The sequence below is a fragment of the Chaetura pelagica genome, unplaced genomic scaffold, assembly GCF_000747805.2.
Source record: "Chaetura pelagica isolate M959 unplaced genomic scaffold, ChaPel_1.0 scaffold166, whole genome shotgun sequence".
In the NCBI taxonomy this organism is placed as follows: Eukaryota; Metazoa; Chordata; class Aves; order Apodiformes; family Apodidae; genus Chaetura; species Chaetura pelagica.
Window position 1 is genome coordinate 3132393 of NW_009953758.1, and position 16971 is coordinate 3149363.

General features: G+C 40.0%; 1 protein-coding gene across 1 annotated transcript in view; it reads right to left on the bottom strand.

Annotated features, from left to right (window-relative positions):
• ZSWIM8 (zinc finger, SWIM-type containing 8) overlaps positions 1-16971 on the bottom strand; it is a 61697-nt gene that overhangs the window by 17106 nt on the left and 27620 nt on the right. The window contains exons 6-14 of the mRNA XM_010000763.1: positions 13668-13840; positions 11853-11960; positions 9160-9241; positions 7774-7894; positions 7224-7425; positions 6191-6366; positions 2837-3845; positions 1935-2066; positions 825-1004 (exon numbers count right to left, since the gene is read on the bottom strand). Of these exons, the coding sequence (XP_009999065.1) occupies positions 825-1004; positions 1935-2066; positions 2837-3845; positions 6191-6366; positions 7224-7425; positions 7774-7894; positions 9160-9241; positions 11853-11960; positions 13668-13840 (2183 nt within the window). The remainder of the gene's footprint in view (positions 1-824; positions 1005-1934; positions 2067-2836; positions 3846-6190; positions 6367-7223; positions 7426-7773; positions 7895-9159; positions 9242-11852; positions 11961-13667; positions 13841-16971) is intronic.

Here is a 16971-nt window from a genome sequence, read left to right on the forward strand (position 1 = left end):
CTGGAATAGGCTGCCCAGGGAGGTGGTTGAATCACCATCCCTGGATGTGTTTAAGGGTCATTTGGATGTGGTGTTGGTGGATATAGTTTAGGGGAGAACGTTGTAGAGTAGGGACGATGGTTGGACTCGGGGATCCCGAGGGTCTTTGCCAACCTGAAGAGTTCTATGATTCTATGATACACATCTTCAGGTACTTCACAACCCTGCAATGAAAAGCAAGGTGGATGCAAATCACACAGACAAGATCTTAATTGGACACTTCTTTTTTCTAAATAGAAAGCCTAACAGTAATCAAGCAGCGTCCAAAATAATACGTCTGCATAGTGTTTGTCTGCAACAAATGAGCTACGGGCAAGAGTAACCATTTTCAAACATGTAACAATTACACCCACTCACCCTTAGGGATAAGTTTCAAACTATTTCAACAATGCAAATATGGGCAATTCTGTTTACAAATGCCTTTATTTTTCCCAAATTAGCCAAGCAAACTGGAAACATATTTAAGATAAGTAAGCCAGCTTTTCTAATAAAAATAAAAGATTCTGTACTCATTTAAATACTTTCAAGCCTATCACTTCATGTGAAATCAAAGGCCTGATGGCACCAGATGAAGTGGTATTTCTAATAATTCTTCTGGTAGATCAACATGTGTTAATGGGATGTGGAGACAATTCATTTAGTCCCACTGTAACCAATTTTAAGGAAACAAATATAAGCATAACCAAACTTCAGGAGCTGAAATGGAAACCAGAAGAGCAAAACCATTCAAGCAGAACAATGTTGCTTACAAATACTGTACAGATACCTTCTGACACATTTCATACCTCCAGAGCCTTTGTAGAGGCAGGTGGTCTCTGCAGCTCCAGAGCAAACATTCCTATTTGGAAGGCCAGGTTGTGATACTCCAGCCGCTCACTTAACACAGTCAGCAAGAAAGCAGCTTTAGACAAGGTGTTGGTTGCCATCCATGTCTGCTTGCTGGTTGATACCTTGTTCTTTTTGCCCTGTTTGAGGAGGAATGTTTAACAGGACACTTTCCTAAACATCCTAAATGATTCTATGCTTGTCCTCCTTTGCTTTGCAATAATGAGTAGACAGAAGAAATCATAAAACACATTTAATTTTTATTCCCTTTTTGAGGAATCAAAAATCCCAGTGGTAACTGATGACGATCATTACTTCCCCTATCTCACTCCAGTACAACAGAGCTGGCCTGTTGGTAAGCCATATGTCCACTACCAGACATGCAGGCAGATGTTGCATGCCTATCCCTTCCAAGGGAACCTTTCCATATAAGAAACACTATTTAGTGCCACTACAAGTGATTTTCTAGAAGTTTATACTTATTTATTTCCTCTCAAACCCCCTATCCTGAAATAGCAAAATTTCTAACATTTCCAGTGGTGGACATTATAAAGTAGAGACAAGTGGTTTTGGGAGAATGACATGAAACAGGGCCACCTGCACAGAGCTGCACAAAAATAAAAACTTCTTATGGCTGCTGTATAATCTCATAGCACACAATAGCAAGTATATGTTGAACAAAATATCCGTAGAAGTTGATGTTAAACAGGGAGTTTTGTTCAACTGATTTAAAATAGATTCCTAAAGCAGCTGCAGTTTTTAACAGACAAGCTGAGCTTCTCTCTGAAGCATAACAAAGAGAAAAGCAAAGAAGCTTTTAACTAAACTTGAGTTTCTGAAGACTCCTGAAGTCCTGCCGAAGGGCCAATTATTTTCTTTCTCCCTTTCATTCACCCACACATGCACAGTGATAAAGCACATTAATTACATCCAGAGAAGTTCAACCCAAAGTAAGTGAAAGGCCCTTAATCACAGCAAGTGAGAAATGCCCATGAATGCTGTTGTATCCATCCCACACATTGCTTCTAGCTGACTGTCTACCTCCAAGACTGGACAAGCTTTCTCTCTACCTTAGATGGTGGCTGCTCGACTTTGAGGTCTGGAGGGTTGGCCAGTAGGTCCCTGGCGAGCTCTACAGTTAAGCAGCATGCTTCATTGCTGTATCCATGTGCATACAGGGCCTCTGCACAGGCAAAAAGGATCTGCAAGAAGGAACAGATGATCATATTCCAACCACATTCATGCAGGCTGGAGCTAGGCTGCTCAAACCACTGCATGCATAGACTCAGCAAACATAGCTCAGAATTAACTTCAGCAGCAGATATTCTGAGTCCTCCTTGCCCAGACATTAACAACCATGCCTTTAAGTACTCCCCTAAAAAGCCTTTTTTCCATTATTAAGTCCCATCCTTCCTCCAAGTGCTATAAGAGATCACAGAGTAACTCAAAAAAACCTAAACCCCAAACTGACTATTTCCATGCGTCTCCATTTCAGAAGCTTGTTCACATAGGTGCAAGCTCTAAACGTATTTTGAGGTTAATACAGTAATGTGACATTGTCTGGCTTTCCAGAAAATTTTCGCTTAAATAATTGGATTTAAAATTTTACTGCTGGCCATGTCTTGGTCTTACTTATTTTTAATATCAACTCAATTTTCCCATTTTCAAGAGCAAGACTAGGTAAAAAAGCACAGACTGTTTTACCAACATTTCTAAATCCTTGAGTGTGAGATGGGATGAGCTAAAATTGAGGTGCACTTGAGGTTAGCACAGAAATAGGAAGCCTAGCTTGTGGGAAATAGACGTGTGATACCACTGGATTAAGTCTGTAGATACCTAACCATATAAGCTTATGCTTAAGCACTTGATTAAACAACATACTAGGTCAAGTGTGACAGCTAGGAGGGTGATGAGATCATGATGTATACAATACACAAAACTGCAAAATAGTCTTTTGAACCATTCTGCTCACCTCCATCCGGTTCTCCTGCTCCAGAGGCTTTATACCTGCAAATATATCCTGCTCCTCTTCATTTCCCCCTTCAGCTTTGTCATCATCTTCCTTGGCTACCTCTTGTGGATTTAGATAGTATACCTGGTAATCGTCTTCCTCTTCTCCATCATCCCCTCCACCTGCTGCACCATTCTCTCCCACTTCTTCTGGCTTCAGGCTCACACCGCCACTATTCTCATCTGCAGAAGGCAGGTCATCATCACCACTACCCATTTCCCCCACAGGATCCTTGGGCGATTTCTTGGCCATGGAACTGCTTCTGATACTAGGCTCAGGTCCCTCAGAGAAGTATACCCCACCATCCTCCTCAAAGGTGTCCCTGTAGCTCCTGCTCAGTGGGCTTTCTGTAAAACTAAACGTGTTGCTGGCTTCTGCCCCCAAAGCCAAGCTGCTGTCATCCAGGCTCATCTCTGCCAAGTCTGGCTCCAGAGAGCTGTCTTCACTGCTCATGCGGCGTTTCCCACTATGTTTACTGGTCAAGCCCTTGCTCACTGGCAACTTTGCTTTGCCTACTGCAGTCTTATACACAGCTTTATCACCTTCTGCTGAGAGTCGTCTCAAAACCCTCTGTGGTGTTTCAGAGACAACCTTCCGCTTTCCAGTAAGTTCCTTTGGACGAACTGCTGGCTCCTGGGGGGAGGGACGCAGCCTGTCCCCAGGCTGCAGATATGGTCCTCCAGGCTCCTGTCCATGGGTTCTACCAGCGTCACAGGCAGTTTCTGCACACTGCAACCGGCAGCTCCTCTGCTGGATGGCCTTTACCCAACAGAATGAGTTCTTCTTGTCACTGCTGCTGTATGTGATCCCAGGAATGGGATAAGCTTCCTCCCAGTTGAAGTAACAGGCTTCCACAGCTGGCTTGAAACCCTGGAAGAGCTTCTCCAGTGACTTCTTGTGCTGACCTCTCTTAACATTATCTATGACTTTCAGCTGCCACTGTCTGAGCTGTGAGCAAAGGTCTCTGTGCCTAAGAGAAGTAAGAGGACACATTAGAAAGCAGACACAAAATGTAGCTGCAATACACTCTCTCTTACACCTCCTCCTCTTTGTCAGAAACATCTTCTGCTGAATGAAGTACAGACAACACTAGTATGAAGACAGGTGGATAAAAGGAAACAGATACATTAACAACCAAGACTCTTGATATAGAAAAAAAACCTGAACAGTACCAACACAAAAGCATGATACAAACGAGAAGGTTTAAAATTAAATACTAATACTGTCTGCCCTGTTTGCTTATCTCCCCCTAATAAGGTATTCGTTATGTGAGACTCAGCACTCTTGAGACCAGTCAGTGCCATGAGGAACTGCTCTTGGAAACATTCCTGAAGCAGTCTGCAGCAGCTGTGAAACAGTCTTGTAAACAGCTCCAGTTACGACATTCACAAGAACAATCTAAACAGCCTTCACAGGGAAGCACAAAGCCAGACAGAGCCACCTAATCTACCTGCCAAGCACTTACCTCTATACCCTGATATGCCCATCTAGAGCCTAACAATTTAATTAAGGCTTTAGAAGGCCATCCTCAGGAGACTAAACTGGTGCAAGCCACAGGCACAGAAGAAGTAAGACAATATAATTGATGTTCAAATAACTCTGACTAAGAAGCAAGCTGGTAGGGTTATAGAGACTTAAACTACACAGCAATTAATTCCATGTCCATTATTAACATGGGAAAAACAAAGCATTTTTATATTTCCCAGTGCCAAATCAGACGTAGGGACTAAGCATTTGAGCAACATAGTCTAAGATTACACATTTGGGTGATCTAATTCAAGAAGAAAACTGCATCAAGTGTCTCAGTCAACTGCCATTTTGTCTCTGCCACAGATTTCAGAGACTTCGGATATAAGCCAAACACCTCAATCCTCTCAGATTTCCTATCAAAAGCAAAAGAACAAAAAATCAAACAGGGTGACTCAATTTAGGTGCAAAGGGTATTAAGACAAAAGAGGCTAAAGAAAATGGACTGCTTCATTTTGTCCATAAAAAAACAACCAACAAACCACATTAACAAGGGAAGAGACTGGTAGGGATTAATAAGGAGATTTTCAGAATGAAAAGGAAGAAGGGAGAACTACTCAGGAAAAACATAAAGGATGAGAGCCTGCAATGAGTTAGGAATGAGGGAGCAAGTCTCCTTATGATGCACTGGAAAGAACAGCAAGGATGGGTAGATGGGGGTTGTTTGTAATCAAGCAGGAGCATTTCAATTATGCATGAGCTCAAGTAGGAGATGTCAGCAAATCTGAACTGTGCCAAGTAACTGAAATGTGAATACCCATAGCATAACTTCATACTTTATTAAAAGCCAAAACCTTTTATGGTTTTTCTATATGATTTGATTGATGTCTGCTTTTATTTTAAGCCAAACTTCCAGTTTCCTACAGTTTTTTACCTGTCTTAATCTCATGTATTTAGCTACTTCATATTATAAACTGTACAAGACAGAAACTGCATCCATTTTAGTGTCCCTGATGTATCTTACATAGATAGGGCATTTTATTAATGCTACACAACAATTCACAGAAAGCAAATCCTGTTAATGTGTAATTATATTGAAAATGCCACCTGTTTTAATTTGTTCTGAGAAGCTTTTTCTGAGCATTTGTAGCACATTAAAATAATTCAGTACATTTTACACACCCCACTTTGTAGACAAGATGTACAAAACAAATTACTTCAATGTCAACCACAGTATCTCAACACAAGCCCTACGTACCTCCAGTGCTATTCTACTAGTGCTAAATAAAGATAGCAGTGATTTACCAAGCCACAGTATGGTTTAGAAACCTGCAAAAGCCTCAGAATTTTTCCTCAGACAACTGAAAATACTGCAAAACATGTGGGTGACACTGTTTACCAATACACTGCAGAGAATAGACTCCCTAAGAGCACAGAAAGCAAGAAATGGTTCTTGAAATAGACATCAGTGAATCACTGAGCTAAACAGAAATCCATTAAACTGCTGAAGTTAAATTTAGAGAGCGTTAAAATGTATTGGTAGCCAGCGTAACCATTCAAAGAAATGTTCCCCACTGAGACACTGAAATGCAGAATTACACCCATATGTAAAAGAGAACTCTCAGGAAAGGAGTTATTCACACTACATGATGTTGCAGAAGTAAGCAGCCTATAGCAAATACAGTTTTAAGTAATTATAGTGCTCTTGAACCCTACACAGCACATAGAACAGAAGGATTAATGGTTGAACAGGTAATGATACAAATACAAGAAATCTACAGGAATAAATTCCTGACTATGCTTGAATATCAGATAATGAGAGAGACTGGATCTGATCCTGGCACTCACCTCTGTGGACTAATAGTTGGGTCAAGGACAGCCAGCCTCCAAAGAACCACCATCTCATCACACATACTTGCACAGGCATGAGCAGCTACTTCTGACTGCCCATTGCTGCGTCCTGTGTGCCCACTAGCACTGCTGTGTGATGCAGATGTTCGCACACTGTACCACCAGCCAGTTATCTGCAGAAGAAAATGATCAGTTGAGCTGCATTGTGGCCAACGTCTCATCCCCTGCTCTCACTTAATCACACAAGGAAATGGCATCTGTAGCTAGTATCATGTTTTTGCTTGACTCCCAGACAACTATAAACATTAAAGCAGTATTGGTTTATGAGAACTAAGGGCCTCTCGAAATTTCTCTGGAAGAGAACTGCCCACAGAACAAAACACTCACAGCAGGTTCTCTTACTAGACACCTTTATGCTTGGAGGAAAAAAGTGAACAAATGTCATAAATGAAGCATTTCCTTTCTCCTGCTCAAAGCTGATGCATGTGATAGAGCACTTAGGAAACATCCATTGCAATTTATATTACAGAGTGAGATCAGTGTCTTGAACTATCAAAGGAAACCTTCCTTCTAATTTTTTTTTTTTTTAAATATCAGAAAATATGTTACTTAAGCCCATCAAAGTACCTTCTACAAAAATAACACAAGAAATCCGAGATTCTACCACCCAACATATCTTCAGTTTTTACCAAAATGGCAGTTCATGTGTGATGTACTTTGTTTAGAAAAAAAAAAAAAAATTAACCACCTTGACTGGGCAAAAATCAAACGTGCTGAACAAAAGAGATCAGACTCCATATGTTAATGTTAAAAGGACTGATGTATTCTTCAGATATAGCGTTAGTAGGACATGACTAAATCAGCACAGCAGCAAACTGTAACCTCATTTTAGCATGGAGAAGCACATGCCCACAATGCATACAGAATTAAAAAAAAAAAATCAGCCATGGACTCTACAGGCACACGGCACCAGTCACTGGCTCAGCCTGGTTCCCCAAAATCTTCTCCCACGGTAGAGAGATTTGAATACCTGCTCATAGTTGAGACACTGATCAGTCAGAATCTCCAGCAAAGGAGCTGCATTACTATCCCGTCTCTTAAACATTTCCCGCACAATGGAAAGCAGGTTCCAGATTCCTTCAGGTTCTCTTCCTCGCAGGGGACGCAGGAGACAGGCCCACTCAGCAGCAGCTGGTGGCTCCGTAGAAGAAAGATACATTGAATTCACATCACTGTGGATAAAACAGAACAGCAGGCATGAGAAAAAAAATTAACCTAAGCACAGCCATACAAAATCCTGAGTACATTCTACATCCAGAAGTATATTTGTACCTTTACACAGACATGCATAACCTAAAAGAGAAGATGCATAACAAGACTGAGAACACCACACAAATAAGGTATTGTGTAAATACACTGTGCTCTACTGAAATAACACTGGACAAGCTATGCAAAAATACAGTCCAGAAGACTGACCATGAAACTAAGCATCCTTCAGTCCATGGCATCACGTAAAGGTCCAGGCTAGATGGTGAAGAGCTTACAGATTACATTAATTCCCTTCCATGGGAAACAGTTACCTGAACACAACAGGAGAGGGTCCACAGAATTTATGAAGGGTTTTCTTTATGTTGTCACTCAGAGTAGATTCATCTAAGTACCAGGTGCTTTGATCTGATGCAGAAGGTCCAGCAGTGGGATCTTGACAATAGAATAACACAATATATAGTGTGCAGGCTTTGAAGGTAGTTTCCTCTGTGTGCCCAACCACAGAGATTATAGGGAGTACACAGGCAGCATTACTCTGTTTATTTCACCTGTTTCAGAAGTAACTATACAGAACTATCTTAAAATTCTACCATTACATTAACCACTGACAAGACTAAACTGGGACACATGACTGGCATGCTGAATGGTAGCATGACAACCAGTGGGACCAGGAGAAATTCAGGGATTGTGCCAATAGAAACCTCATCAAGTTAATTGAGGAAAAATGTAAACTTCTGTACCTGGGACAGAAAAGCCCATGCATCAGTACAGATTGAAAACCAAATGGCTGAGTAGCTGATAGGATTTGATGATTATGCTGAATGCCAAGCTGAACACAAACCAATGGCAAACTTCCACTGAAAACACAAAACAAAAAACCAGCCTGTAAACAGGGCTCTATTAAGAAAAGCACAACTAGAAGATTTAAGGAAACTATTTTATCCTCTTCTACCTGGCAATGGTAAAGTTACACGTGGAATACTGTATCCAGTCTTGGGTCCCCCAGAGCAGGACCAATACTGAGAAACCAGAGAGGATACAGTGGAGGGGTATCAAAGATAGCTGGGGGCATGAAGCACAGGCAAGGTTGAGGAAGATGGGCTAATTTCATCTAAAAAGGAGAAGGGGTAAGGGGTGATCATTACCAGTCTACAGCTACTTAGAATCACAAACACAGTGCAGACAAACTCTTCTTGGTGGAAGATTATAAAAAAGGGAATTGATACTGGACATTAGGAAAAAAATTATTAACGAAAAGGGTAATGCAGCACTGAAATAGGGATACCCCGTAACACCTCTGGTAATCAAGATTCAGCTATGCTAGCCCAAGCCACAGTTAACCCAAGTTAGCGTTGTGAACAGTTCTGTTTCAAGTAGGAGGTTGGAGAGGTCCCCTCCAATCAACATTTCCAGGACTTTATAATTAATACTCACTTTAAAAGAAAAACCTTTTGCTGAAAAGGTGCATTGCCTGATGCTCCCTTCCGCTGTCTACACTCTGAGGCATCCATTATACCAGCAACTGCCCGTTGCTTGTGCCATATATACATGCAAGTGCAAGCAGTTACCCCTTTTCCTCCTTCTATCTCTCTTCACCTGCAATCCCAACTACATGGAAACAGAAACTCAAAGCAATGGAAATACAGCTAATCTCTATCTGTGACACAGATTACTGAAATAAGATATATCAAGGTTACCCGGGGCTCCGCACACCGTATTGATGGCAGTAGACTGAGAAGATAACAACTCATCCAGCAAGCGCTGAGCTGTTGGAAGAATCTGAAAACACAAAACAAACTTTCAATATACACTGTATTTCTTACCCTGATGTACCCAGCCAAAGATCTGCCTGGATTTTCATGACTGACACACTCATAATTTCAGAAGTATCAAACACACACAGTCCTGTTTTCAGAAAGGACGACAGAGGGTGCTAAAGATTATACAATAGCAAACTAGCTATTACATGTGTCCTCTCTCAAAGCAAATACATATGCAAGGCTTACTTCCTACATTCATACCCAAAGAAGTAAACGAAAACATCACAGGATATTGGTTCCTTTCTCATTTTTTGATAAGCAGTAGCACAGAGAGTGATACTGCAACTAATTTTGAGAAAGACAGAAGTGACTGTGGTCAAGGTCACCATTTTCCTGCAGTTTGAACGTTGTTTCTTGTTCCTAAAGTAATTTCTCTAAAACCCAAGCCCACTGGAACAGAGGAGCTAACTATAAATTACATCTATACATAACATTTTTGGCAGACTTCACCTTATTTACCATCCTGTTAGAGTAAAGGGACCATCTATATATTTAACTCAAACTCAATAGTAAACTAATGCAATTTCAGCACTTAACAAATAGCTTCTGGACAGTTCAGGGCACATGCAGAAAAGGCTCATACCTGACTGTAAATTCCTATGTAGATATACCCTTAGCGTACCCTTTTTGAAAGAAAAATGCACAGTGGAAACACTTTTTCCCAAACTATGTCTAGGGTGGAAACTGCAGATCCACTAGCCTTTAGGATGCACTCTTACAAGAGGTTAGTCCATACAGTTAGGATTTAAATGACTTGCAACAGAACATCTGATATCCTCCCTCTGCTCTGAGGTTTCCACCACTACGCATTTTAAGTCATCACAAAGCAAAAAAGTCACAGGTCTAGGCAATGTCACACCTTAAGGCAGTGACTCTGCTTCAGGCATTTTTGCCAAGATATTCATAATTATTTGCAGGAGTACTGGCTTCATGAAGGGAAATAGCTCTTGGTAGAACTGGGTAATAAATCCCAGCTGCTCAGAACCATTGACATTTTTGTAGATACAGAAAACACTTTCTACAGAGATTTTGAAAACATCTCCTTATCTAGCTGTAATCCTACAGACCATCATTCTTTTTCATTAGAAAATAATTCAAAATTCTATTACTGTACCATAACGTCATTCACAACCTGGAAATTAGGATAAAATAAAATCATATGTACAGCCTACTCTGATTTTACATCATGTAGTCAAAATATGAGGTCCCAAGGTATCAGAGTATCTATGTCCACTCAGAAATCTTGAAGACCAGGAATGAGACTGTTGGAAGAGTTTGGGGCATGCCTTGTCTTTTTCAAGAGAATGACACAACACATGTTAAGATGTATGTGCCAATAACACCCAAACTTTTCTGTTGGGCAGCATCCATCAGATTATTTGGCAAAATAGTCATAATTAAACTAAATCCAGATGTTCCTGGGTGCACAGCTGGTACACGTGACAGAAGGAGAAACAAACCCTGAAAAAGGAGCAGACACAGAATATTTGAAAGCAAAAAACTTGCATGTCATTCAGGAAACAACTACCACCACTGCTAGCCTTTCAAAACCCTCCTTTATTAAGCACCAGAGTATGGGATACAAAGCTCTAAGCCCTTAAGGAGAGAAGAAAAGCTTTTTGTTACATAATGCAGCAAGCAGCATACACTATTGGTGCCAAACATTCAGCAGCAAAAAAACAGTATTTTTGTATCACTTTCATATTATATGATTCCTCTGTTTCCTCTCATAAGAAGATCAGAATTTCTGTAGAATATTCAAAAGACATTTCAGCAATAGCTTAGTGTCCCAAGCACTGCACCATTATATAAATTTTAGGCATATGCTGACAATAATCTAACTCCTACTTAAGACATTGCGCATACACAACTGTGATGGATACCCAAGCAGCTCAGCTTTTCTTATCCCCCTTCAGTTTAACCAACATAGAAGAGTTTCCAAGGCCTTATAATCATTTAGGTATTCTTGTGTATTTTGTGCAAACCTTTTTGGCAAGCGAGATCAATGGTCTGGCCTTGACCAACACAGAGAGCAGATTTTGTCTTTGACTAATAACATGTCATGTCTGTTACTTTTCATAATCTAAATTATTCATATGAATCATAAAGAAGCTACACTGAGGGAAGTCAAAGAGTTACCAGCTGGGTGCATTAAAAAGTGCCCGTATAAGGTATATACACTGCATCCCCTGGGTAGTCTTCTCCATTTAAATAACCAAACACACAAAAAAGAAGCAACTGGATTTGTCCTGACCTAAGGTTTTCACCATTATGCCTTTATTTTATTGTGTTTGGTCTTCCAAAAGCCAAGTGTATATTCATGTTAACATGAATAGCTTCCACTCCTCTTTCTCCTTTTAAGACACTTCTAATCTTTTACTTGGCAACAGACAAATGTCAAATAATAGAACAGGACACCTGAAAAGGGCAAAAACTGAAAGTATTACCAGCAACTCAAAACTGAATAGCACAACTGGTTAACTTGCAACAAAAGACACCACATAAATTGACCCAGAACTAAGATAGCTGAATTTAATAAAAAGTCAGTCCTATGGATTGTCCCCATTTACCTGTTGTGGAAGTTCACTGATTAGGTATTGAGCAAATTTTTGCAATTGGTCTCTTTGCAGTCGAGACAAGGACTCGGAAACCGGTGCTCTTAAGCATACTGCAGATGCCTGAAGAAAGAAAAGGAGACATAAACTGCTATTGCCAGATCAGACAATGAAGCTGTGCCCACTGAACGGATCAAGTGTCATAAACAGTAGCTATGCTGATGCATCTCATGCTTGGTGTTGATGGACAATTATTTTTTTTCTGTAATTATACAGTATGTTGCAGATAGGATGCAAATAAGCTGTCTAGTCTTTTTATAAAGTGTTTTTAAGAACTTCTTTTCAAGGAAACTGCTTTAACAGCCATGCTTAAGATCTGTTGTTGCTAGCAATTGCACAAACATTGGCAAGGATTTCACAAACAAACCTCTAAAATAGGACATTATTCTTAAAGCTCCTGGCAAACCAACCAGCTCCGTCGGGGTTGTTCCACAGAAACACAACCATCTCATTAGCAGTTTTTTTTTCCTTCAATCTTAAAATCAGTCTCTTTCCATATCTTATAACAACTTAGATAATAAAAAAACCCACCACTACCTTCTTAATCTTTTCCACTCTGCAAAACAAAATATATCCAAATGGCACCTAAAATTTAACCTGGAAACAGGCAAGAGCAGTTTGATAATAAAGATGGTTCTGATATTGATTTGTCTACATAGAGCAATACACCTTGGCTTGAAACTTGCTCGTGTCAGCACTCAATATATCCAAATATGAAAATCCTTTCACTATAATTTTTCAGGCAGAAGAAAGTATTGAAGGGAAAAGAATTATTCTTACCAAACACAGGGTCTAACCTTTCTGAGTTTAAATAATATAAATGAAAATTCATTTCCTATCCTCACTCTCTGTATCCACGTTTTAAAACTGGAACTAATAATTTAAAGCAGAATAAATTTTTTTGCCGACTCTCTGGTCCTAAGTACAGTAAGTATACTGATATTCAGATGAGTTCAAAAGAGTATCAATTTAAGCCTACTATAATTTTTAATTGTGAAATATTAACAAGCTTCATCAGGTTATTAGAACTTGATCATAAGCATGTTAGCTATAGAATGTCCTGTGACAGCAGAAATTCTTCTGTTCCTTTTAATCATCCGAGCTTAATCCTTCCTTAAGATGCATTTCTCAGCTTCCCAAAGACTGAGGAAATTAATCTGTATGCAAGACTGAACCCTCAACATGTGTATTTCATGTTGATCCTATACATTTTTATTTGGAGTTCGCTGAATAAGAAACACCTACTTTTCACTCTACACAAGCAGCCAACTAAGAACATAAACTTAACTGCTTGAAATCTGCAAGTCAAAATGACACTTACCTTCCTCAGTATGTGTTCAAATGAACTGGCAAATATAAGGGACAACAGTGATCAAAATCACTTTCCTTCTGCACTTTGATTGAACGAAAGCTTACAAATCTCATATTTACAAAGACTTACTAAAAGACTATCAGTGACTTTTCACTCCTTGTAGAACTGAAGAAAGAATGAGTAATTCTAGCACTTAAATGAGAAAGAGAAAGGGACCAAAAAAAGACTCTGTATCTACCCTTAGCAGTTTGCACATTATTAAAGGACATTCTGCAGTTTAGTGCCTCTGACAATTCACTCCGCAGACTACAACTGCGAGCGCACATTTGCAAAGTTGGTAACCGAAAGGAGTGCCAAGAGCAACTTCCCTAAAGAGAGTGCACGTTCCATAAAACTGTAATGAGGAGAGACCCAGAGAAGACACGTAGGGGAGAGCAGAACTGTATTTAAAGGCCTACGTTGTGTATCCGGAAGAGGCAGAGTGCCACAACGTGAGCACACCACTTGGCTCCAGCTCCGCAGGTGCAGCTGCACGAGGTGATCCTGCATCGGTCAAACATCACTGCCACATTGTATGCACCTTTGGGTGGCACCATCTGTGGGGGTACCACAGTGGCACTCAGATGGAAACCTGTCAAAATTCAAAAGTCCGAAGTTACTCCCCTGGTGCTTGGAAGACAGATTCAGCTAGCGTAGAAATTTAGGTATGTACCATTTAAACAGTGAGGCAATATGTCTAGCAAGAACCACCATACAGGAATGGACATGGCTCTTGCCATGTACTTGTTTCTTCCCAGTCAGCTATGGCAGTACATTAGAAGAGAGGCATAACATGTTACAAGAAGCTCAAAAATACCAGCTTTTAATACATTAATGTATATATTTCTATTAATATTTAACAAAGAAAAGCAGAACTGGAAAAGTGTGGGGGTTTTTATTACCGGGTCAAAGCTAGACTATAGTATTTTAGGCATGATTCCTGTGTTAATTAACTCTGGCAACAGTGCAGAACAGCTAGGTGACTTCTTCAGAATTATTTCCAAGTCGGTCAACTTTCACAATTTTACAGTGAACTAAAGAAGGCAGCACTTACTGAACACTTAACTTTCACTTTGTGGCTTCCAAAGCTACCCATTTCTCATAAATTATGTACCTCCTTGCAATTTTGCAAATATCCCATTTTTGTAAACCAGGTACTTAGAAAATAAACAAAGAAAAACCCCTCTCACTTAGACTAAAATCAATCTAAGAGAGAAATTTAAGCCATAACACTTCAGTTAATCCAGCCCCATTAATCTGCGATCAAAGAAATAAACTACTCATCTCAGGCAGGTTGACAAACAACTGTATCAAGTTTAACTGTAAACTCATGTACAATGCATACAAGTTGTACTTCTAATGCAGCTTCCTCTACCAATAATGGCTAGTCTCAAATTCAGTGTTAATGAATGAAAGAGAGCACCTAGGGTATCAAAGCCATAGCCAAAATTCAGTCCAATGATCTACCTTGAGTGAAAAAATATCGTTTGGGACAGATGATTGAAATAGTTTCTCCATCATCAGCAGAGGGAAGTACATTATAAATCCACACTACTAAGCTTTTATTATTATATTGCAAGATTATAATAATGATGGTGTTCAGTAGTACCCATGATCTACTAAATCCCATTTAAAACAATGTGTCTCTTCTTCAAAATATAATCCCTGTGCCAACACAAACTTGCTTAACCTTTCTGTTCCTCCTGTACATCATAATTCAAATCCTCTTCTTGATGTGGGTGATTATTTTGATTAGTACACATAATGCCACTCAAATTCTTCAGCCATTTTAGCAATTGGAACAGCATCAAAACAAAATAAGGCATTCACACAAAATTACTGCACTGCTTAATACTAGCTACAGTTCGAATTTATGTTCCACACTTGAATAGTGCAACCCAAACAATTCAGCTGGTCCTTCTGTTACACTAGAAGCATCACTGATGCCAAAATGTCCTAATTTTCACAAAAGCACAAAGAGGGACAAACAGTTGTAAGAGGACAAAGAAAATTATGGGGCTTCAGCATGACGTATCACAAACTTCAACTCAAACTGTAGCTTGAGGAACATTTCAGACACCAACACTGCCAATTCAAGCAGCTCTGCCCAATTCTTTTGCACCACCAGTCTTGCTGTACTAACAACTGTTTGTGACATGGTACAGGAAACCATTCCAGGAAAAAAAAATGATTAAATTACTGGTTACTTTTACCAGGAAAATTCACCACCACAATTCAGTTCACTGCACAGCTTACAGAATGTTGAGTCTGCAGGGACCAAAACCATTATTATGAGAGGACCACTCCGCACTGCTCTAGCCCAACACTAATGTTTAAAGAAATGGTAATCAAATTGTACCAGTTTACATCCAAAGTGCAACTATTTTCTTCTGCAGACCAGAAGTTCTTATCATCCTGCTTAAATGTGAAGACATCTACTGCACATCTGCATGACCTGGCCACCACACAGAGACCACAAGAATGTTCTTCCTTCACGCTCACCCACTGCTCCCCCTATCTGATAACAGTTTATGTACTCTATGCATAACAAGACATTACAATAACGTGTCTGGATGTACCAGCAGCATTCATTCTGCAACTGGATGTAGCACACCAGAAAAAAGACTTAAGATTGCCAAGACTATTCTTGGCAAGCTCCCCTCCCAGAAGACCTCAAGAAGGGGCTGCAGGCCAGAGGAACTGCTCTGCCACAAGTCTTACACCCCTGACCACGATTTTTCTTAAATGCACTGTGGGCACAGAGCAAGCTTCGTGTTTCTGTGAAAGCACTTAGGCCTTCTACACAAAAGTGCATATTACACTTCTTACAAGCACCAGATTTGCTACTCAAGCATGGAACAAACATGTCAACCAGCCAGCACCCAAGCTTCAGAGGATGTGTCAGGTACATGCACTGTACAACATACTTGCTGTGCACAGAGAGCAGCACCAGGAGCGACCTACTGCACCCATGAAGCAGTTTTTATCACATAAAGAAATAGCAACACTCTGTCCTCTCTGATCAATTAAGACACATGGTTTGATTGTAAAAGCTGGAAATAATCAACTGGTGCCTAATCTAGGTCCTACAAAATTGCGATGGCTTCTTTTTCAGTCCATAACCTATATCCTTTTCAGTGTTCTACCCCTGAAACTTAATCTTTCAAGGAAAGTATCTGAAAGAAATGTATGCGCCCCACCAGAAAAATCAAGGTTTTTTATTTTTAGAACAGCTACCTCAATGTCTTTTGCATTTCATATTAATTTTACCATGAAAATTATTTCTTGTGAAATTTCAAGTCTGTTTATTAATTCTTCTCAAGTCCTATTAGTCCTCATGATTTCAGGCAGAAATCATAGAATCACAGAATCATTAAGGTTGGAAGGGACCCTAAAGATCATCAAGTTCCAGCCCCTCTGACATGAGCAGGGACCCCTACCGCTAGACCAGGTTGCCCAAAACCTCATCCAACCTGGCCTTAAAAATCTCCAGGGATGGGGCATCAACAACCTCCCTGGGAAACCCATTCCAGTTCCTCACCACTCTTATAATGCAGAATTTCTTCCTAATATCTAACCTAAATCTCCCCTCTCTCAGTTTAAAACCATTACCCCTTGTCCTATCACTATCTTCTCTGATGAAAAGTCCCTCCCCAGCTTTCCTGTAGGCCCCTTTCATATACCTTATGTATAAGGAAGTACTTAATTTTCATTCCCAAGAAT